The following is a 22,754-nucleotide window of genomic DNA, read 5'->3' as shown; positions in this document are numbered from 1 at the left end:
ATTTGTCTTTCTGTGTAAATGTCTTCACTTAAGAAAGCTTTCAATCAGTAAAACTGACAATCAATTTTAAATGAACAATCAGCCATACACTCCCGTTGCGACAAAATCATACTTGAGAGATTAGTACAGGGTTACAGGCTCACACTGCCTGCATTTGTGTGGGGGTAATGAGAAAAAAAAGAAGAATGAAAGCTTCTTAGTTTTTTAAAAGCAACAAGAACGTTTGACAGAAGAAGCTGACTTTGCACATTGCTTATTACTGATATGAATTTCTCTCTCATTATAAATTGTGGTATTCAATAAATCACCAGCAGAAGTATGAAATATTATTGATGAGCAATGAAAAAATATTCAAGGCAATACCATTCTATGGTTGCTCTCCAGCTGTTTCTTGACAATGGCTGCCAAAATCTCATGTTTCCTGGCTGCTTCCTCCAGCTGCAAGACAGAAAACATGTCACTCAAACCACCTCTGGTACAGTAAGGCATCGTCCCTGTGACAGACAATATTTTAAACACCAGGCAAAAGCCAGTTTGTGTAAAATAACAAAAGAAGACAGAAGCAAACAATGTTTCCTCTTCTTAACATTATACACACGAAAATATTACTCTCAAATGCTTTGTCAACAACAACAAAAGAAAGATTTTTCCTCTTTGAACTTCAAACAGACAAATATATCACTCACCTGAGCCTGCGCCTTGCTCTTGCGGCGTTTGTTCTCCTCATAAGCTTGAGTGAGATTTTCTATCTGATTGAGGCCTTTCCGCCAAAGCTCATGCCAGGTTTGCCCAGAGAGGTAGAGGTGTGGGAATTCCTCCATCAGAACAGGCATCAACTCCTCATTTTCTCCAATTGCCACTGAAGAGTTAACAATTTCTACAGATTACAGACGAACATTTTTTGTCGTTGCTAAAACATTGCTAACATACAACACAATTACTATCCAAGCTGTAAAGCTGCGTATTTCATCACATGCTGTACGAACACCAGTAAGTCCATTCCAAACAAATGTTGACACACATTTGAAGGCAAATTCCTGTGCAGGTATCCCATCACACCTTTGTCTGATGAATGTGTAATGCTTAATGCCGCCAAACATATCATATTAGATCAAATTACACAATAAAAGCACTCATTGTAAAAGGGGATTGTGGACAAAACTTTAAAACATTTTAACTATTTGCCACCTTCATCAATTCAAACACAAGTTTCAGTGAACGAAGACAAGTTTAGTACCATACTAAAGCACACACACACATACAAAGACAACTTACGTGGACGTTCACGAACTTTGACTTGATTTGTTCCACTGGCCTTCTTCTGAGCAGCCTTGGCACCCTGTGGTTTGCTCCTCTTGGCCGTTGGCAGCAAGTATCCTGTGGGAAGTGCAAATCACGGAATGATGATCGGTTGAACAATTATTTCTTAATTTTTGTAAGCCTCGCTGAAGCTCGCATTTTTCATGATCAGCCAACTTCGAGCAAGATTTTGAATATCCACTGAGACACAACATGTAACCTCTACATAACAAGAAGAGCAAACGCTCGATCGAGTCACTTTCGCAGTTCTGAATATTATATGAGGCATCAGATGGACAGGAAGAAATTGCTATTCACAACACAATGAGTCACGTTCACATAAAATTTGAGCCCGGTCACTTTTATAGTTTCCGAGAAAAGCCCAACGTTAAGTTGTGTGTTGCCGAACAGAAAAGGCTAGTTATCTCCCTTGTTTTTCTGATAACGTTCGTAAAAGGCTACAGATGTAAATACTTTGATGTAAAGAATAATCCTACAAAGTTTCAATCACATCCGATGAACTTTGTCAAAGATATAAAATGTCTAATTTTTCCTTTGACGCTGACCTGTGACCTTGAAAAAGGTCAAAGGTCAACGAAACCATCGTTAAAGTGTAGAGGTCATTGGAGGTCACGACTAAACAAAATATGAGCCCGATCGCTTTGATAGTTTCCGAGAAAAGATATAAAATGTCTAATTTTTCCTTTGACGCTGACCTGTGACCTTGAAAAAGGTCAAAGGTCAACGAAACCATCGTTAAAGTGTAGAGGTCATTGGAGGTCACGACTAAACAAAATATGAGCCCGATCGCTTTGATAGTTTCCGAGAAAAGTCCAACGTTAAGGTGGTGTCTACGGACGGCCGGACGGACGGCCGGACGGCCGGCCGGACAGACTAACACTGACCGATTACATAGAGTCACTTTTTCTCAAGTGACTCAAAAATAACAGGCCTTATGAAGACTGGCTCTTAAAGCAGGTTTAGATACTTAAACTTTTAGTGCTTACCGACTGATTTAATAGGAAAGTGATATTGCTCTCATAGGTAAAAAGCCAGTAAGTATGTAAAGAGCTACCTTTAGTTTTGGACAAAGGCTTGGCTTTCCTCGGGGCCTCATCCGCCACTACCATCAGCTTCTTGTATTCCTCTTCCTGAAAACAGGCATCACAAATAGTGAGATACATAACCCAGTGAACTTTTGTCATGCCCTTAATGTCTTAAATTTGTGCCTTATTCATAAAACACACACACACACACACACACACACACACACACACACACACACTGATTTTACTGAATCAATCATAAACACACATTCTACAAAATCAATTACACTAGGTCTACACAAGTACTGCATTAAATCACAACTGGTCACAATAAAATTTGAAATCTGCACACAAATGAAACACATTGAAAAACTCACCATGTCGTTCATTAGCCTGTGATCTTTCTGAACCAAATGTTTGACCTCTTCCACAACGTCCTCAAACTCCTCCTCATACAGCTTTTTCAAATACTGAAAAGATGATGATGCTAGTTATATCAGAAGAGTACACAAAAAGATGAAGCACTAGCCTATGGAGTGTCAGATATTGTATCAAAAAGGAAAGTGTGAATTCTACTTTGCAAAACATTTGGTCAATTTTCACGAGGAAAGACTGTCTTTCACATTTTTACAATCAAAAATAATTATTTGCAATTTGAGTTCATGTGTGTGTTTCTTTGCTCATAAAAACTGGTTATACCAGTAACATGCAACTAAATAAATCTATGCAACAAGATAGTCAGTTTAGTGCCCTGCAGACCTTAAAGTCAGGCATTCTGGAGACATCTGTTCATTTTAACAATATCTTCCTCCCCCTGTAAAACCATAACAGACTTATCAATTCAACAGTACAACTATCCTCCTCCTACTTGGTCACTTACCATTATTCAATATTCTCTTTCCTAACTAATACAACTTTTAACTAATGAAGTGAATGACCAAGACGGTCAAGCAGCTCCTGGTACTACTTACAAACGTAACAAACACACACACACAAACTGACTGCATCTTCAACTATCATGTCCAAGCTGGTGTTTTTCTAAAAATAGATTTTGACTGAGAGCTAAAAGCTTCAATCTTCACCCAACAGTACATTGTTATAGGTTCCCGTTTCCTATGGCCTTACATCATGTTGGCGGCTGTACATGACATCCTCAGTTTCCAAGCGTCGATGTGCACCAGCAAGGGTGGGTTTGCCCATCCCATTCAGCTTTGACGACATTTTGGCCTGCTGTGAAGACATTTTGGCCTGCTGCTCTTTACTTTCTGCTCGACGTCTGCGGACACCGTCCCCCTCATCTTCACTACCGGTGCTGTGTACATCAGCCAGAGCATCCACAAGTCTGCAAGGGATTCAAAACAGAAAATCAGTCAAGCGAAGAGATTTACCTTTCAACATTTTCTATTACAAACCTGCTGAAAGAAAACAAAATGTGACTGACAAGAATGGGTCATGAAACCATGCAACATATCCATTACATCACCAAGCAAATTGATGGCTTCACAAGGAGTAGACTGGAAACTTCAGGTAAATGCATAAACATTATAAATTTGACAAAAAGTCCAAAGTAAAGCACATGTAACACACCAAACACATGGCTCATTACAAGTTCAACTTGTATCCTAAAGTGCTAAGTAAAAAAACCAAAAACAGATGGTTAACAAAATGGCAACTCACATATATCACTAAAGTCAATGCAGTAGCTTTTCAGAAAGTTCATCTTTCCAACAGAATCTCTCATTTTTATATATTTAAATATCCACAAAATGAATTGATTATTTTTTTCCAGGAATTTCACCTGTCAAACAGAGACTTTAATATCTATCACTAAACACAAATCTAAATCAGGTACCTGTCTTTCAGCCGGCCAAGATTCTGTCCGCTTTCCTCAGTTTTGGAAGGGCGAGACCTCTCCATGCGTGAGGGCGACTTTTTACCAGGTCGCTGTTTGTTTGTTGGTCTGACTGCTTGACCAGGGGAAGTTAAAGCGTAGTCTGTGTTGGGGGGAATTGTGTAGGTCTTGGGAGGAATATTCTCTCTGAAATACAAGCAAGATAACTGTGCAGCATTCATGTATTCAATTTGGCTTCTTTATCTTTGTGCAAGTACCATTAGTATGCTCACAGACACATTCCCACGCACACACGCATTCTCTCTTTCTTCATCCTTCTCTCTCCCCAATCCACTCAAACACAGCAGGTATTACAATGCCAAATTTTGAAAAAGAAAAAGGTGTTAAAAAAAAAAGCTTTACCTCCCAGCAGGTTTGGTTTTGTCATGGAATGCCACCTGCCTGCGCTCTCTGCCACCAAGTGGCACCTGTCACAGAAACAAACACCACAGTGATGAAAAACAACCTTTACTCTGTCCAAGTCCTCTAATGCCAGGAGGAATAGATAAGTTTAATCAACAGAACTTACATCAAGCCATAGACTTTACAGCTTTCATACCTTTTCTTTGCCTGCAAATCACATTCCACCCCACATTTCACTTTTTTTATGTGTGCTTTGGTCCCAGTACAGTGTACTATTTCGGAGGAAAGTACCAACCTCACTCGATTCTCCTCCTTGGTAGCGACGGGGTGAAGGACTAAGGTTCAATTCTCGAGCAAGGTCATGAGCTTCTGAGTGTGGCACTTGTCGTCGCTCTTGACTGAATGAAAAGAAAGCAAGTTTAAATAATCTTGCTTTAATTTTCAAAATGTAAGGGAAAAGGACTACAGTATTTGAAATGAGAATGAATGTAGTCTCGTTCTCAGTAAGCAGTTGATCAGTGTATTGACTTCTCAGACCCAGGGAGGTCAAACAGTGAAATATCTTATGGTTAAGGATAAGAATAAGGTATCTTACAGTCCTGTGTGCTTCCCCTCATGGAAAGTGGGGCGGCTTTCTCACTGGGGAAAGCCAGCTGCCATAGAGTACCACGCTACCCAATTTTCTTTTCTTTTTCCTGTATGTGCGCATTCATGTTTCCAAGCACTGAGATTTTAACTGTGAACATGGGATCTTTATTGCGCGCAAACGTGCACACAGACATGTTCGGACACCAAGGTGAGTCTGCAAAAAGTTTAATTAGGGAAATAAATCCTTCGCCAAACATGGGGGTCGAATCCACGCCGATAACAAACTGGTTTCAAGCCAATGCTGCTTAGGACTGAACACTTTCCCCGCCCCTATTTTTTCATGGCTCATAAAGTTTACTCTCAAAATACAAACAGTTCAGACACATCAGATCTGACAACAATAATAATCACCCTCCATCATTATCCAAATATTGTGTGTAGGGGGGAATTTGTTCACATGCAAGAATGCGATTCTTGTGCGCAAATGTGTTTGTTGTCTGTGCAAGCAGCATGTTATGTGTGTCTTTTCAAAACCACAGTGTACAATGAATCAAGAGTGAATGTTACGGCTACACAATGCACACCAACCTGAGATCTGTGATGTCCAGCAGAGAAGCACGATCACGACGTCTGTGTAGAGGGCTGGTGTCGATGGCTGCCCGCGTCATGGCGGCAGTGTGCTGGACCATGTTGTGCAGGTCCATGTAGGATGATGACAGTCCTTTCAATGGTGCCTCTCTGTCATAAAATGCACTACAATGCAATAGTCTATTAGGATACACACAGAACACCTACAAATAGGATCTTCAGAAAAAGAAAAAAAAAACAAGCACATCATTTGCAAAATTTCCACATAAATTCTACTCTGTCCCACAGAAATTTGCTTGTCAGGTTGTTCAAACTTTCACTTTGTATCATATTCTGCATTATTCCCCCCTCTGCTTCTTTACCTCTGTAAACTTGTAGAGCTAGTTATTTTTCGATAATGACCCAGCAACCAAACAAATAACGAGCCAGCAACAGCCTGAATCCTCGATAGTGCAATGGGTTGAGAAGCTGTTCTGTTTTGGTACTACTTTTGCGACTGAAAAGTTCCAAACGCTCTATACGTACGAAATATACATCTCTGGAGCAAACAATACAAACATACCGCATTTAAATTAACAACTACAGGCCTGAACACATGAATCTCCATATAAAATCCATGAGTTAGGTTGTTTTCTGAATCTAGATCTGCCGTGCACACACCGTTCATCACAAGCAAATTCCCAAGGCAAGTAACTCATACTCTTGCCGACAAGAGTAGTTCCCCTTCTTTTAACGCAGTTTCTTCGACAACACTGACTGCAATCCGACGGTCAGTTTTCAACAATATTTCATTTTATAAACAGATCACACGCAACCAAATGCACACATCTCATCAATGTAAACAACATAAAGCGGTTTCATACACTATTTTCCCCAGAAAACTGAACTTCATACAGTAATTAACGTTGGAACACGGGTGCAAAAGTTCGTCTGCTAGTCCCATTTGACGAAAGAACATTATACTAAAACATAAACAGAACACACAATATCTGCCTTTACCGCCACAGCAGAATAACAGCATATCTGTGTACTTGATTTTAGTCTAAAACAGGGAAACTGACAAGAAGTGTTAACAGAATGGAATGATTTGCACGGAACTATACAACCGCGCATTAATCGATCGCCTGCGCAGGTTGACTGGTTGAGTGATTCGGATTCGATCAAACTTTCGCACAAAAACTCCTGTTTTCTTTGAATAACTGAAGAAAGGAGGAATAAAGAGGTTACACACCTCGTCTCAGTGATTATTAAAAATAATGGTCTCAGTTCGCGGTCATGAAAAAGCTCGCTGAAGCTCGCATTTTTCATGATCCGCCAACTTCGACCATTATTTTTAATAATCACTGAGACTCGGCATGTAACCTCTCCGTAACTGGACAAAAAGGAGAAAAAAACCTTATTTTGACAAAATGAAAGAAATCCTTTTTTATTCTCCCCCACCTTATTTAAGCAAATCGTGACAGTAAGACTGTATGGCGAACTATGTCAAAGGAGATTCACAGGAGTACCTGTGCTGATAAGGTTTTTCTGGCGTCTGGCGACTGTGATAGGGTACAGCACCAATAGTCGATCGTAACCTCTCTGGTGAGGAGCGGTTCTGTGTTCTGCGTGGCATGGGTGCTGTTGCCGAAAGATCTGAAAACAAATTGAGGTTTTTCAGAACTCACAGGCACTTTTCTTTTAATATGTGCATGAGCCCAACTCCAACATATGCTCTAATTTGTTACAAGCAAACATTTATTCACTATACATGCATGAACGTTTTCTAACCCGCTATTAAGGCAGCAATTCTCTATTTTCAAGGGTTCTCACAAGCAGGGAGGAGGGAGCAAAGTTGTGTTCACGGGTAAATGCACAAGAATACAGAATATATCCAACTTACCATCTGCAATGTAAACTAAATCTATCTCAAGCATTAAACTTTTACTGTTTAAAATAACCTACTGGTGGGATTGTCAGCAGAAGAATCTCAGCAATGTGAACTAAATTTATCTCAGGCATTAAACTTTCACTGTTTAAAATAACCTACTGGTGGGACTTTGAGTGGAAGAATCTCCTGGGTGTCGCTGATGAGAAGCATGAGCACCAGCAGAAGAGTGCCCTCCTCTGACAGCAGCACTACTGATAACAGGGAGAGCCGATTCCAAGTATGCTGCACGCAATTACACTTACAGATAATGTTCTTCATGTTCTCAACTTGGGATCAGCAAAGCTCATCTTAAGGTAATATGTACATCTACAACTGCAAACAAAAATTGCAAGAAGATAAGAATCTTGAGTCTCTCTGACTGGTGATGGGATTCTGTTGACTTGGGATTTGACGGTAGACGTATTGTACAGAAAGTATCAATTCTGTACTGATTGGTTTTAAGTCAAAGTTAGACCATCAAACCATCCAGGGTAATGCGCTTTGGTTATAACCGTGCAGCCCACCTCATCCTAAGTGGGCTTTTATAGATAACAGCTTTCTCGTCTTACGCCTGATCCTAAGTGGGCTTTTATAGATAACAGCTTTCTCGTCTTTGACTGAAAATGGAGCAAACAGTCAGCCACAACCATTTCTAAACAGGCAAGCCTTTTCTTCATGCTACACAAGAAAATGAATTTCTTTGATAAGACAAATAGTACGGCAACACGTTCAACACAGGCATAAATCAGAGACTAGGCAATCAATGCTGGCGATGACAATGTAACTTTGGTGATTCAAATAAAATTAATGATGATCAATTTATATATGATCACACACTTGCTCGCACACTCACACTCACAAGAAACGTGGCACACGCAATACCAGACCTGTTTACCCTAAACCCGAGGCAAGAGTACTTTCCCAAAAAGTTGAGTGTATTTTTCAAAAAGTTGGTGTACTTTGCAAGCAAAGCCATATGGGGTACGGAAAATGTACCCATGGGTGCAAACATGTTTGTGTAAGAATAGCATGTCTTGTGAACACCTTCAGAATTTAACTCCTTCCAATACAACAGGAATAAAACAATTTTATTTACCTGTCAGTGTATAGCATTATAACCAGTGTCTTCCAAACAGATTGATAATGAAAAGATGAAGTTCGTGAAATAACATCTGCAGTTGACAGTGGCAAGTTCACTTTTACAATCATCTCAGAAAACATTGCTTCAGCGTGGACAACAGCCTTTTCTTCTGGCAGGATTTGCTTTGCGGGAATAAACTTCATAATTCCTTGGCAGCTTTCAGCGGATTTTTTTGCAGCAACCTTGTCCAGGTGAGTTTTAGAACTGCAGTGTCGTTCGATGTCATATTTCCCAGCATGGGCAACGGAGAAATCTGATTTACAATACTTGCAGTGTGCATGACTTTTTCCCATAGTAGACTCCACAATTCCTGGCTCTTTCTTATATTTCTCCAAGAAAATCTGCTGCTTCTGCTGTTTAGACTTGGTACAGTCATCCGAAACTGGCACATTTTTCCCGCTTCATTTTGCCACGATTGTCCAGACGATCGCACGTGCCAACAACTGAACAAGGTTTCCACAGCTGAAGACTCGCCGTCATGGTTATCTCCCTTCGACCGAAACCGGTATCAGTTGTACCATTCCGTAATCAGCACACCAACACCGGAAAACGTATTCTAGACTTTTTCTTAGGCGTATTTTGTGCGTGTGTCGCGTATTTGCGTACCGATAATAATTTGGCGTACAAAATACGCCCAAATCGTACTGGTAAACAGGTCTGCAATACAAAGGCATGCAGTTAGTATTAAAACATGGAGGTGAAGACCCAAACTCACAGTGCAGCATGGAACAGTGTGAGTCAAGAAGGGAGAAGAAGAGATAACAAAGCCCAACACCTACACGTCAGTTCACAGATAGACGATGATGGGACTCTACTCTGACCACGATAATGATGAAAGAGATGATGAGTGAAATGATAATGACGTCTACCATCCCCAATCGTGGCAGTAGACGGGGGTGAGGTGAGCTTCCGTGCTTCCATCCTGCTGGATGTCACGGTGGTGGGGACCGGCCTCACGCCGATAAAATCAAACTTTCCCGGCGAGTCCGGAGAGTCTCCTCTGCCCTGCCGTTCCCATGAACCCTGAGTGACAGATTTATTCTTTCACATTAAAATGTAAAGAGCACAAATACTAGTACAAGGGAACCCCCCTTTTAAGATCCCCCAGTTTAAGATTCCTCCTTGTTAAGACCTTCCTTTCTGTCATTAGCCTCTGTAAATCTACCCCTTAAGACCTTTAAGTTTAACGACCGGATTTTCTTAGATTTTTGAAGGTTGTAATAAAAGGGGGAGGGGGGGGGGGAGGTCCACTGTATGTAAAGATGAAGCAACAAGGAAGTTAGACTGACATAAGAAACAATGAAAAAGGCCACTGTTTCGGTACACTTTTATTCAAAGATGTTTGATGCCGCTGTCTGCACAACTAATACCCTAACTAAGTTCTACAAAATCTTGAGGTGTTCTTGATGAACATTTTCAGTCAAGATATGGAATATTATATTCAAACATCATACGTGCACTGCCTCTATGACAGACAACAAGCACAAAATCCAAAAAAATAATGAACATACACATTTACTGCTCTTGTTAACATTTCCTGGTGGAGTAAATTACCTTCATATCCCTGTTTTCTCTATTCTGACGTCTTCCAAGCCTCTCTCCTTCCTGAATAAGTTCTTCGGTTGAATCAAAAGTACCATCTGAAACAAATGCATCATACACTGATAACATGTATGCTTGTAACCTCAAAACTTGACGAGGGTCAATCAAACTTGATCAAGTCTAGAGATTATCGAACCCTAGAGGTGTGCAAAGTATCAAAACTCTAGCTTCAAAAACATCTGAGACAACCTCAACGTTAAGTTTTATGAAACGAACATGACCTCGCTGTGACACCAAAAGTGGATGAGGGTCCACCAAACTGGGGTCACTTCGTGAGATCATCAAAGCCTAAAAGTGTGCAAAGTTTCAGAGGTCTAGCTTGAAAAACATCAGAGATAACCTCAATGTTCAGTTGTTTGTCCATGGATGGAAGGACGGACACACACGTATCCTGAGACTCACCAAATACTCAGGTGAGTCAAAATGAAAGTATAAAGAAACTTACGGCCCATCAGTGAAGAGGAAATGTTACGACGGATGGGGGAGGGGGGTGCATCAGTCTGCACACCCATCACTGATGGCTTGCCATTACCTGAACAAAGCAACAGTAGTATTGTAAGCACAGATGTTTATTTTCTAGAATTTCTAGATTTTTGTGTGTAACAATGGATTCAGGAACAGTACATTATCTCCATCTTTATGATACCTGTGTAGTATAATCTATATATCTATATATCTATATATATATATATACGACTTGTGTCTGTCTGTGTGTCTGTTCCTGTTCGCCATGCGCGGCCAAGGTTCTCGATGTAATTTCAAAGTTACCGGGGTAATTGTTTTAACATCCAGCAACTGACATCTGGTCTAAACCTTAAATCGCATAGGAGATAATCTGTTCCATGTAAACATCTGAATCCCATATCTCACTCCCTCTCTCTCTCCCACAACAGGCATTATGTGAAAGTTTTTGCCAAAGCATGAGAGTTCACTGGAAAGCCTTAGCACAAAAAGAAACTTAATCTGTCAACAAAAAAGTTAATGCGATAAAAAACCAGCCTCACCTCTTGCACCATTAGTTGCTCCTTTCAAAGAATCATTGGAACCAATGCCAGTCGCCCTGAAAATAGAGTACGCACTTATAGGTAAGAACAAAATATCTGTCAGAATAATTATGTTGTACAGCCGTCACTCTCATGAACGGACACCCTTGGGCCATAGCAAACCTGTCCGTACATTGCAGGTGGCCGGTCACGGGAGGGGTGACCACACCACCCCCTCCCCCATACACTCACACAGAGACACACAAACAACATGATTGAGTCTATGCTAACCACTTCTTGTGGCTACTAAACGATAACATCCAACTCCTAATATTTTTTTTAAACGTTCTGTAAAAAATGATTTGTATGAATGGTGTTGGAAAGAAGAGATAAAATAAATCCTCAAGGCAGTGAACGCACTCACCATGCACTGACATCATACGAAAGCAGCCACACAAACACAGCACAGAGGCAGGTGTGCAGATGCTTTGCGAGAATAAGCATTGAAAACCAGTTTGAATAAAAACCAGCAGATAAGAGCCGCATGTCATAATCATTCTTCTTGTCTGGCTTTATTGACTGCATGCCGATCTTGTGGCAGTGACTTTTCACTCTTCAGTTGGAAATACACTGTACACAACACCGCTCTCACTCTCCCTCACTGACTACCCTAAGCCCAGACAACTGATCCTTGGAAATTGTGTGGAAGAGTACACCTCTCTATTTCTCTCCAATGCTCTTCCTGCTGACATGCAGTGACACCAGACACCCCACTGAGTTTAGCCAGCTACCCCTCACCCCCCCCCCCCCCCTCTCTCTCTCTCCCTCCCTCCCCCCAGCCATGTATTGTTTGGGGCTGTGGCCAGAGAGGTGTCACCGGCTAATTCACTCAGAGCAAAACCATTATTTTGACTGTATCTAACTTTTGACAAAGCAAGACAACTGAAGGGTTCACAGATTATGTAACCGACTCACTGGTCAAGGCTGAGGAGAAACAGTATAATAGTATCTTGTCAATGAAAGGTTACACACAGACACGGGATGCTGAGAACTGTGGCCGATTTTTCACTCTCTTTCTCGAAGGGCCTTCATCGACTGTGGCTTCTGTTGTTTACGTCCAACAGACAAGAATAAAGAGCATAGTGCAGTTTCATGTTGGCATCTTCGCATTTGAAAGCAAGAAAGTGCGTGTACTCCACTCCTGACCAAAACTACCCCCCTCCTGATGGGTACACGTGCACCCAAGTTAACAGAGACTGTCATCACGCCTTTGCGGCTGTGACCTTTGTACCAAGAGCCGGAATGCTCTGTTATCGATTTTGGTGTGGTGAAAATTTGACGATGGTCTGTCCGTACATTGCAGGTACATGTATGACCTGCTGTTGGGACCAAAAATGAGTGTCCGCGTCCTCGTTTTGCAGGTGGTCTATTAAGGGGGGGCAAATATGCAAGGAAAACACTCCGTGCCGAGAAAATGTGTCCGTACATGTCAGGTGGCCGCTCACGCCGGGGGCCATACATTGCAGGGACGGCTGTACATTAGTTTCTGAAATAGGTCAACTGTACTGTCACAAAGATGTGAGTAGCATATTTGTGAGGTGAAACCACGTCGTGTTTTTAACCTCCCTAAATAGCGAAGGGTGATGCGTAGCTGACCGGTGAGGCGTTATCTCGGGTTTGTTGCGTTGCACGAGAAAACCATAGCTTGAGATGAGCTGTGTTTTGAGACATGTAGCTGGTCTGGGGTAAATAACGACACAGCGTTTGAGATTTTCAACCGGGAAGGTTGTCGGCGCGTGTCAGACTTGTTCTGGGAACAAGTACTCTTTCAAGAGACGGGTCTCTTAAGGTAAATGATTTACTATGTTGTATATTATTGACGTTGGAATACATAGCTGGAGTGTAAAGGTTAGTGTATACAAAGTGCACCAAATCTTAGTGTGAAGCTTTGAGAGAATTCTTGATGTAATTGTATCACGGTTTTTCATGGGGAATTTCTTGAACATAATTGCTACGCATTTATGTTGACGGTCATGCTTTGTATGGGGAGTGTTATTCATAGATTAAGTATTAGTTTGGATATTGAATGTGGACGGAATGTGAACGTGGAATGAACAAGAATGTATGAGTGGTACATGAACGTTTGGAAGAAGAGATGGTTTTAGAGAATGTTGTATTAAGACTTGGTTAAATTCTTTAGGAGTTTCCATGAGGGATTTCCATGGCGTGTACTAGGGAGGATCCTTACACGGGAGAAGCGCGGGACGATGGTGGCAAGCAAGGGACTACATCGGCGCAGATGACTAGACGAGGGGAGTCTTCATCGTTACCGGTCGTGGCTGACGACGGTTGCTTACGCTAATGGCGGAAGGGTTTCTCGGGGAGAAACGTGAAAGGGGTGTGTTGGCACCTACGGTGAAAGGTGTGTGTTGGCACCTACGGTGAAAGGTGTGTGTTGGCACCTACAATGAGAGTTTTGGGAATTCATTATTCTACGAGGATTCAGCGATACAAGGAAGTGAACTGGCGACATGCAGTGAGCCGTGATTCGAACTCGTGAGTGTCTGTCGGTGCCTTCTTTTGTGCGTTAATCTATATTTGAGAAAGTAATTTTATAATATGTATTTACATGCATTGAGTGAAAGCTAAGAGGTTGTGTGAACTGTGTGTCGAAAAGTTGATTTGTATTGATGTGTTTGAAGTGAAGAAGTATGTTATTTTTTTGGTTGAGGAAATAATAAGCCTGCATCCTCCCAAATTCTGTTTTTGAAGTGTTTGGTGTGAAAAGGGTAGAGACAGTGCAATAGGGCAGAACACGTACATTTATTTCACATGCAAACCACTTTATGACAGTACACAACAGAGTAAAACACAGCGATTGACATGTGTACAGTCACACTAGATGTCAGCATACTAAAACTTAAAACTGAGAAAAATATCACTTTCAGCAGCAGAAACACTTCCTCTTTTCCTGTTCCAAAACCTAGAACCATACAGTAACGGAGGAGAGTAGTTATTCATGCTCTCATCTTTTACTCACCCATTTTGTCCCCGTAGTGATCCGTAGTCCCCACCCCCCTCCAAGTCTTGGGCATCCACTGGCACAAACGGGCTTGTGGTCCCTGCCGCAAGCGATTGTCTGTCCAGGGACCTGGTATCATCTGAGAACCAAGCACAGTTACAGTTAGAACACATACTGAAAAAGTAACAGAGCATAAATCCATAATAATAATAATAAATGAGCATTTATATAGCACAACATCATAACTTTACAATTATGCTCTTTGCGCTTGACACATTTAAAATTAAAACAGTTATACAAGCATTTACATCTACATTCATAGTCAACAACGCTTAATTAAAAGCATACACCATCAAACATACATTACAAAACATTCTTCCACTAACTAAGTTATAAAAACATGAATAAAATAGGTAGTGAAAACAAGGAAATACCAGCTGAATACCCTTAATCAAACAGAACATGTTATCAACAATACTGAAAACAGCCCTAGATGTTTATATACATTATCACATTATCACTAAAACAACAAATACACTACATGTAGCCTACTGATGGACTGAGAAAACAAAATCAGGGGTTGTTTTTCTTGAAGAGGTGTGTTTTAAGTGCTCGTTTGAATGCTTGGGGTGACTGAGAGTGGCGGATGTGAAAGGGGAGAGAATTCCATTGTGTGGGTGCGCAGAAAGTGAAAGTGCGTTGTCCGTATGTTTTGGTTTTGGTGTGTGGAATGGTAAGGATGCGACAGTCAGAAGAGACACGGAGTTGTCTTGCTGGAGAATAGACAGTGAGGAGTTCAGAGAAGTAAGCAGGAGACGAGCCAGAAAAGAAGTTAAAGCAGAGGGTGGACAGTTTGTAGTCAATGCGGGCTTGAATAGGTAACCAGTGCAGTGTGCGAAGAAGTGGTGTTGCGTGATCTCGTTTTCGTGCTTTGAGAATGTGAATGAGGCGTACTGCCGAGTTTTGGACTTTTTGTAGTTTATGCAGAAGGTACAGAGGACAGCCAGAGAGAAGAGAGTTGCAGTGGTCAAGTTTAGAAAGAACAAAGGCACAGACAAGAGTGTTAGTTGTTTGAGAGGAGAGTGTGTGGCGAATGGTGCTGATCTTATGAAGCTCAAAATAAGCTGCTCTACAGACTACAGATATATGTTTGTTAAGGGTCATGTCAGATGAAAGGGTGAATCCAAGGTTTCTAGCTGATGGTGAGAAAAGAATGTCGGTGTTGCCTATTTGAACAGAAACAGGTTGGGGAGAGGGAAGTGTAGTGTTCTTCTTTTTGCACAGTAAGACTTCAGTCTTATCATCATTCAGCTTAAGTTTGTTATCGACCATCCAAGATTTAACATCAGTGATGCATGTCTGAATGGTCTGGATGGCGGAATGTGTCTCTGCAGGGGGACTGGGTTTATACAGCTGGGTGTCATCAGCAAAAGACTGATTTAAAACAGAATGGTTTTGAATCAGCGTGGAGAGGGGCTTAGTGTACATGGGACCGAGTACTGAACCTTGAGGAACGCCGAAAGAAAATGGGGCTGGAGCAGACATCTGGCCATCGACAAGCACAGCCCGAGTCCTGCCAATGAGATAGGACTCAAGCCATGCTAGCGGTGGACCGGAGATGCCGTACAGAGTCTGAAGTCTATGGAGAAGCGTGACCATGGTCAAGTAATCACAGAATTTGAAAAAGACAAGAAGAGCAAACGCTCGATCGAGTCACTTTCGCAGTTCTGAATATTATATGAGGCATCAGATGGACAGGAAGAAATTGCTATTCACAACACAATGAGTCACGTTCACATAAAATTTGAGCCCGGTCACTTTTATAGTTTCCGAGAAAAGCCCAACGTTAAGTTGTGTGTTGCCGAACAGAAAAGGCTAGTTATCTCCCTTGTTTTTCTGATAACGTTCGTAAAAGGCTACAGATGTAAATACTTTGATGTAAAGAATAATCCTACAAAGTTTCAATCACATCCGATGAACTTTGTCAAAGATATAAAATGTCTAATTTTTCCTTTGACGCTGACCTGTGACCTTGAAAAAGGTCAAAGGTCAACGAAACCATCGTTAAAGTGTAGAGGTCATTGGAGGTCACGACTAAACAAAATATGAGCCCGATCGCTTTGATAGTTTCCGAGAAAAGTCCAACGTTAAGGTGGTGTCTACGGACGGCCGGCCGGACGGCCGGCCGGACAGACTAACACTGACCGATTACATAGAGTCACTTTTTCTCAAGTGACTCAAAAAACAGATGGCCCAAACAAAAAATTGTGAGCCACACTAAAACAGAGCAAAGACCAAGAAAAAGAGAGGAGTCAAGAATGGAAATATCGCAAACCGAGTGTGGTTGTGGTGGGGGAAGGAGGTTGCGTAAATAACTTTATGCCATCACTTGACAGTTTCCTCAATGTGTACGGAAAAATGTGGAAAACTCAACATAAATTTCAGAAAGCACCAAAATGACCTTAAAAGATATATTAATAACTGAGAAACACAAAATGAAAAGATTTCGGCAAAGAAAAAGTTTAAAATTAATAACATTCCCGAATCCCCCAGAACAGATTTAAGTCAATTTCAAGAACCTTGCAAATCTGAAAATATTTTTTAACCCTTTGGGTTTTTATAGGAAGGCATATATCCAAAAAAAGTTTATAGGCAAATAAAATATGTAAGTTCACCTTCTGTATCAGTGGGACCATCACTTTCAATCTGCTTGATGACATATTCATAAAGGAAAGAGAAGATGTCAACGAGATTGTTGATAGCCTGCACTTTGCCCTCCACAATGTCGACGCCACGGATGTGTGACAGGTTGTCCTTGATGACATCAGCGGACAGCACGTCGATCACCATCTGACAGTTGTGGATCTCATCCTCTCGGGTCACTGGCTGACGCACTATACCTGAAACCACAGACACATCATGCATTCAACGTGAACTTTAGTCTTCCTTTTCTTTTTCTGTCAAACATAGATTGACTCCAAGTTAAAGTAACGGCATCTATGATTTTCTCTTCGATTGACCACTCCATTCTTGCTCTCGTTCTTTGTTTACGTAGACAACAGACTTCAGCGCAAACAAGAAATCTCTGCACAGCTTTATAGCACCTGATCATTCCTCTCTTTGTAACTCATTTCGCAGCTTTATATAAAAAAAAAATCATAACAATTAACATCTACGAATCAGCAGATTTTAATTATCTCCAAATCATATTGAAGCTTCAACAAGGGGAAATCACCACAGGTCTCAAAGCAATCTAAAAACCTTGCTCGATTCTTGAACTTGAATAAATATCCATCCATCCAAAAGTGCACCGCGCCAAAGAAAGTATTCTCACGCCAAGCTTCCAAACTACAAGGGAGAATGGTAGTTAATCTTACCGGGCAGCCTATCACTGAAGAGACAAGGGAGAATGGTAGTTAATCTTACCGGGCAGCCTATCACTGAAGAGACAAGGGAGAATGGTAGTTAATCTTACCGGGCAGCCTATCACTGAAGAGACAAGGGAGAATGGTAGTTAATCTTACCGGGCAGCCTATCACTGAAGAGACAAGGGAGAATGGTAGTTAATCTTACCGGGCAGCCTATCACTGAAGAGACAAGGGAGAATCGTAGTTAATCTTACCGGGCAGCCTATCACTGAAGAGACAAGGGAGAATGGTAGTTAATCTTACCGGGCAGCCTATCACTGAAGAGACAAGGGAGAATCGTAGTTAATCTTACCGGGCAGCCTATCACTGAAGAGACAAGGGAGAATCGTAGTTAATCTTACCGGGCAGCCTATCACTGAAGAGACAAGGGAGAATGGTAGTTAATCTTACCGGGCAGCCTATCACTGAAGAGACAAGGGAGAATCGTAGTTAATCTTACCGGGCAGCCTATCACTGAAGAGACAAGGGAGAATGGTAGTTAATCTTACCGGGCAGCCTATCACTGAAGAGACAAGGGAGAATCGTAGTTAATCTTACCGGGCAGCCTATCACTGAAGAGACAAGGGAGAAGGGAGAATCGTAGTTAATCTTACCGGGCAGCCTATCACTGAAGAGACAAGGGAGAATGGTAGTTAATCTTACCGGGCAGCCTATCACTGAAGAGACAAGGGAGAATGGTAGTTAATCTTACCGGGCAGCCTATCACTGAAGAGACAAGGGAGAATGGTAGTTAATCTTACCGGGCAGCCTATCACTGAAGAGACTCTCATAGAGAACGACAAAAAGTGAAGCGGCGATGTCAGAAACACTGGTGATCTGAGTGGGCACGTTGAACTGGCTCAACAGGTTGTTGGTTTTGGTGACGACATCTGTTCCAAACAAATACACTGATAGCATACACTTAAATTCATGCTCTCTACATTATTTTTATAAACTTAATAACACACACATATATATTATACATATATTTTCATGCTGCACATACAATGTACTTCACTTCTATTATATTAATAACAGTACAGCATCTGAACATTTACAAAATACACCCAGTTAGGCTTAACTTAAATAATTCCAGCAATTCATTTGTTTGTGCATATGGTTTATTTCATCAAAATCAAAGAGGAGACAATCAAACAAATACTTACCTTCCTCAGACACTGATTCCTGGTCATATTCAAGACCACTGAAGTCATCCATCTAGATACACACAAAAAGAATGAGATTGATCAGTGATACCTTTTGAAAACAAGAATCTGTTGTGGGTTACCTTCCCTGAAAGTTAGCACAAGTGTAATGGAACAAAATATAGTGACACTTCCAATTCTAGGGAATGTGGTCAAAAGACAACTTATTGTCCAAAATGAAAGTCATGCATAACAAAATCATGCAGCTATACCTCTCAAATCACTGTGCTATGTAAATTGTAATCAACTGTTATTTATTTAATTTATAAAGCACAAAGATTTGAGAGCTATAAATGTTAAAAACTGAAAATGCACAATAATATTAACCCTTAATAGGCTGGTTGTCGCGACATATGTCACGCTACTTTACATATACTGTCACCTGGTTGTCACGACATATGTCGCGCTACTGGCTCAGTCTGTTTGGTCTCCCATGGATGCGAAAACCTAGTATATGACTGTTTTTCTTTATTTTTCTCTGTTAATTCACCAGTGGCTATGTAACATGTGTTACAGAATTGCACCAGTGTAAGGGTTAATAAATAAAAATAAGCAAGTTTGATATATACTATAGAATGTTTCATTTACAACGGGCAGTGCAGATAGCAATAAGTAGCTACAAAAATGCTATTCACTGTCAGGGTGGTTGGAAATGGAAATGAGCAATGTTGACAAACGCACTGGCTATACCAACTCGGAGTGTATACAGGGGTCAGAATCTTGTATACACTCCGGCTTTAACTTCTGGTCGTGAAGCGAATTTGCCATTTGACACCACTTTGCCATAGGAACACAGAGCAGTTGATTATAAGAGTACAAAGAAACGAAAACAATCTGATGCTGCACGGCCTTTGCTGTGACATAGATTACATTTTCGACACTGAACCACATCAACACTCGAAGCGTCATTACGCCATTTTGCGAAGGTACGCTTCACTTTCGATTCATGGTATCATTATCAAAGTAGGCTGGGAACAAACACAGACAAAAACAAACTCACACACGAAACTGATGCTTCATGGCAGTTTATTGTTGGAGTTTGGAACCACTTGGAGTGTTTATCGACCTACAAACGGTTGTATACTATGTGAATGTACATTATTTGCCAACTCTCGACACTCCGAAAAAGAGATAGCGGAAGTCCATACGTCAGACTGATTTTTCATTGGCTACTTCCTAACGACTTGGCTACAGATTTGTAACAGAGCTTTTCATTGCTGGAGTGTATACAGACTCATTGATCCTGCATACACTCGGAGTGTGTATAGCTTTTGCCGTTGACAAAAGTTTGCAATAAGTGGCCAACGCACAGTTCCAGTCAGTGTTTGGTGACGGCGCTACGTTCAGTGAGGAAGAGTTTGAGGCCAGGACTGGTGTGCCGGCCTGGGCCTCGAGCACTCCTCCCATGGATGAGATCCACATTACAGCGCATGGCGTCCAGAAACTGATGGCGAACTTGAATCCAAACAAGGCGACAGGACCTGATGGGATTAGCCCACGGGTTCTCAAAGAACTGGCAAAGGAGCTGGCACCAGGCCTCACCGCCGTCTTCCAGTCATCACTAACCACTGGCTCAGTTCCACCTGACTGGAAGGACGCGCACGTCACTCCGATCTTCAAAAAGGGGGAGAAGTACAATCCAGCCAATTACAGGCCGGTGTCTCTCACCTGCGTGGCGTGCAAGCTCATGGAGCACATCGTGGTGAGCGCCATGCTGCAACATTTTGACAACAACGATGTCCTCGACGATAATCAACACGGCTTTCGTCGAAGCCGGTCCTGCGAGACTCAGCTCCTGGACTTCACCGAAGAGCTCACGAGCAACCTCGAGAGTGGGAAGCAGACGGACGTGTTGATCATGGATCTGGCGAAAGCATTTGATCGCGTCAACCACAGTCTGCTTACCCACAAACTCCGAAACTTCGGTGTCCGAGGAACTGCACTTGCTTGGATCGAGAACTTTCTCCATCAAAGACGTCAGGCCTTGGTGGTGAACGGCAGTCGCTCCTCGTTTGGCAGCGTCCGCTCAGGGGTGCCGCAGGGCTCGGTGCTGGGGCCGACGCTATTTTTAGCGTACATTAACGACCTCCCGGAGAGACTGACGGCACTAGCGCGCCTGTTTGCGGATGACACTGCAGTGTACAGGGTGGTGACTAGCGTAAATGACCAGGCCCAGCTACAACAAGACCTCCATCGCCTAGCCGAGTGGGAGAAGAACTGGGACATGCAGTTCCACCCTGCAAAGTGCAACACCCTGCCTGTTACGAGGAGCAGACGCCCACTACAGCCCTCTTACCAGCTCCACGGGCATACGCTGGAGACAGTGAAGGCGGTCAAGTACCTGGGTGTGACCATTCAGAGTGACCTGTGCTGGGACGACCATATCAACAACATCGTCAGCAAGGCAAACAAGACCCTGGGGTTCCTGCGGCGCAATCTGAAGATCTCATCAAGATCCGTGAAAGAGCAGGCGTACAAGGCCTTTGTCAGGCCTATCCTGGAGTACGCCTCGTCAGTATGGGACCCGCACACCCAGAAGAACATCGACAAGCTTGAGGCCGTCCAGAGACGAGCTGCCCGATTCGTCTGCAACCGCTACCACAACACGTCAAGTGTCAGCCGGATGCTGGACTCCCTTGGGTGGCAGTCTCTGGAGGAGCGCAGGAAGCTTGCCCGCCTCTCGATGCTCTATAAGATCAAGAACAGCATCGTCCACTGTCCGGGCATCAAGTCGAAGCTGGCCCCCTTACCACCACGCCAGCGAAGAGGCCATTGCCAGCAGTTCGGCCTCATCACCTGCCGCACTCAGTCTCGGAGTGCCGCTTTTCTACCCAGCACAGTGAAGGACTGGAACTCTCTACCAGCAGCTGTCGTCGAGGCCCGCACTGTCGACACCTTTGTGTCGCGCGCCTCGCACTAAACCAGCAGCCACTGTGACTCATGTCCCCTCCCCCCCATACTCCCCAACCTGTGAACTTTAATGGACTTTTGGATGCTGGAAACGCTGCTTTACTGGACTTCCGCAACATCCCATCAAGTGCCGAAATAATCACTACTGTTGATTGTGGGCAGTAATGGAAAGACAAGACAAGACCCCTACTAGTCTATCTGAACTTTCCTGGACGTCAAGAAAATAATTTAAAAACTGGCATTACAGTATACTGCATTGAAATTATTGTGGCCAAATGAAATACTTGCACTAGTCACTAAACTAGTAAAAATAAGATTAATAATAATAAGAGTACTGGTCATGATTATCTGATTCTAAAAGTAAAAGCACAGGGGGGAAAAGATTGTAACCACAAACTCTTTTATTAATCACAATGCATTTATCAGGCAGTTTTAGCAAAAGGTTTTGTACTGAATGTAAGACCGTACTGCCCAATCAGCTTTCAACTTTCACAAGTTTCAAACCCTGAACAGTGTGAGTGTCAGTGAGATGTGCCCACACATGTTGGATACAATTTTGTTTTCAAAATGGAGTAACCGATACAACAGCAATTAACACATTTTTACCTTGGTTTTCACTTGGTCACTAAGGCAGAGAACCTAACACTGATCTTTTCTTCTATCTGCTCCAGATTAGAAGATAATGATCAGTCAGAGGATTCGTAACGATTTCATTCTTTGCCGCTGCAGATTGTGTACCATCACCCTGTTGATGTCAGTTTTAGTGAACTTACATTTCATTGGATGATTGCAGTTCCCTT

General features: G+C 42.2%; 1 protein-coding gene across 4 annotated transcripts in view; it reads right to left on the bottom strand.

The window, feature by feature from the left end:
- The window catches only part of LOC138960348 (centrosomal protein of 95 kDa-like), a 28,727-nt gene extending 6,010 nt beyond the window's left edge, over nt 1–22,717 (bottom strand). The window contains exons 1-21 of one of the 4 annotated variants that reach the window (XM_070332227.1): nt 22,561–22,717; nt 19,006–19,057; nt 18,601–18,729; nt 17,108–17,332; nt 14,451–14,571; nt 11,432–11,487; nt 10,873–10,959; nt 10,380–10,465; nt 9,695–9,848; nt 7,805–7,927; nt 7,284–7,410; nt 5,776–5,940; nt 4,895–4,997; nt 4,600–4,664; nt 4,198–4,383; nt 3,471–3,687; nt 2,723–2,815; nt 2,375–2,450; nt 1,276–1,377; nt 687–859; nt 364–438 (exon numbers count right to left, since the gene is read on the bottom strand). In XM_070332227.1, the coding sequence (XP_070188328.1) occupies nt 364–438; nt 687–859; nt 1,276–1,377; nt 2,375–2,450; nt 2,723–2,815; nt 3,471–3,687; nt 4,198–4,383; nt 4,600–4,664; nt 4,895–4,997; nt 5,776–5,940; nt 7,284–7,410; nt 7,805–7,927; nt 9,695–9,848; nt 10,380–10,465; nt 10,873–10,959; nt 11,432–11,487; nt 14,451–14,571; nt 17,108–17,332; nt 18,601–18,729; nt 19,006–19,057 (2,415 nt within the window). In that variant the 5' untranslated portion in view covers nt 22,561–22,717. The remainder of the gene's footprint in view (nt 1–363; nt 439–686; nt 860–1,275; nt 1,378–2,374; nt 2,451–2,722; nt 2,816–3,470; nt 3,688–4,197; nt 4,384–4,599; nt 4,665–4,894; nt 4,998–5,775; nt 5,941–7,283; nt 7,411–7,804; nt 7,928–9,694; nt 9,849–10,379; nt 10,466–10,872; nt 10,960–11,431; nt 11,488–14,450; nt 14,572–17,107; nt 17,333–18,600; nt 18,730–19,005; nt 19,058–22,560) is intronic. The other 3 variants (XM_070332228.1, XM_070332229.1, XM_070332230.1) reach the window with 3 other exon arrangements.
- Between the last annotated feature and the right edge of the window lie 37 nt (nt 22,718–22,754).

The sequence above is a fragment of the Littorina saxatilis genome, linkage group LG2 (assembly GCF_037325665.1).
Source record: "Littorina saxatilis isolate snail1 linkage group LG2, US_GU_Lsax_2.0, whole genome shotgun sequence".
Classification (NCBI taxonomy): Eukaryota; Metazoa; Mollusca; class Gastropoda; order Littorinimorpha; family Littorinidae; genus Littorina; species Littorina saxatilis.
The sequence above is the reverse complement of the archived record's forward strand: the minus strand, read 5'-3'. Positions and strand labels throughout refer to the sequence as shown.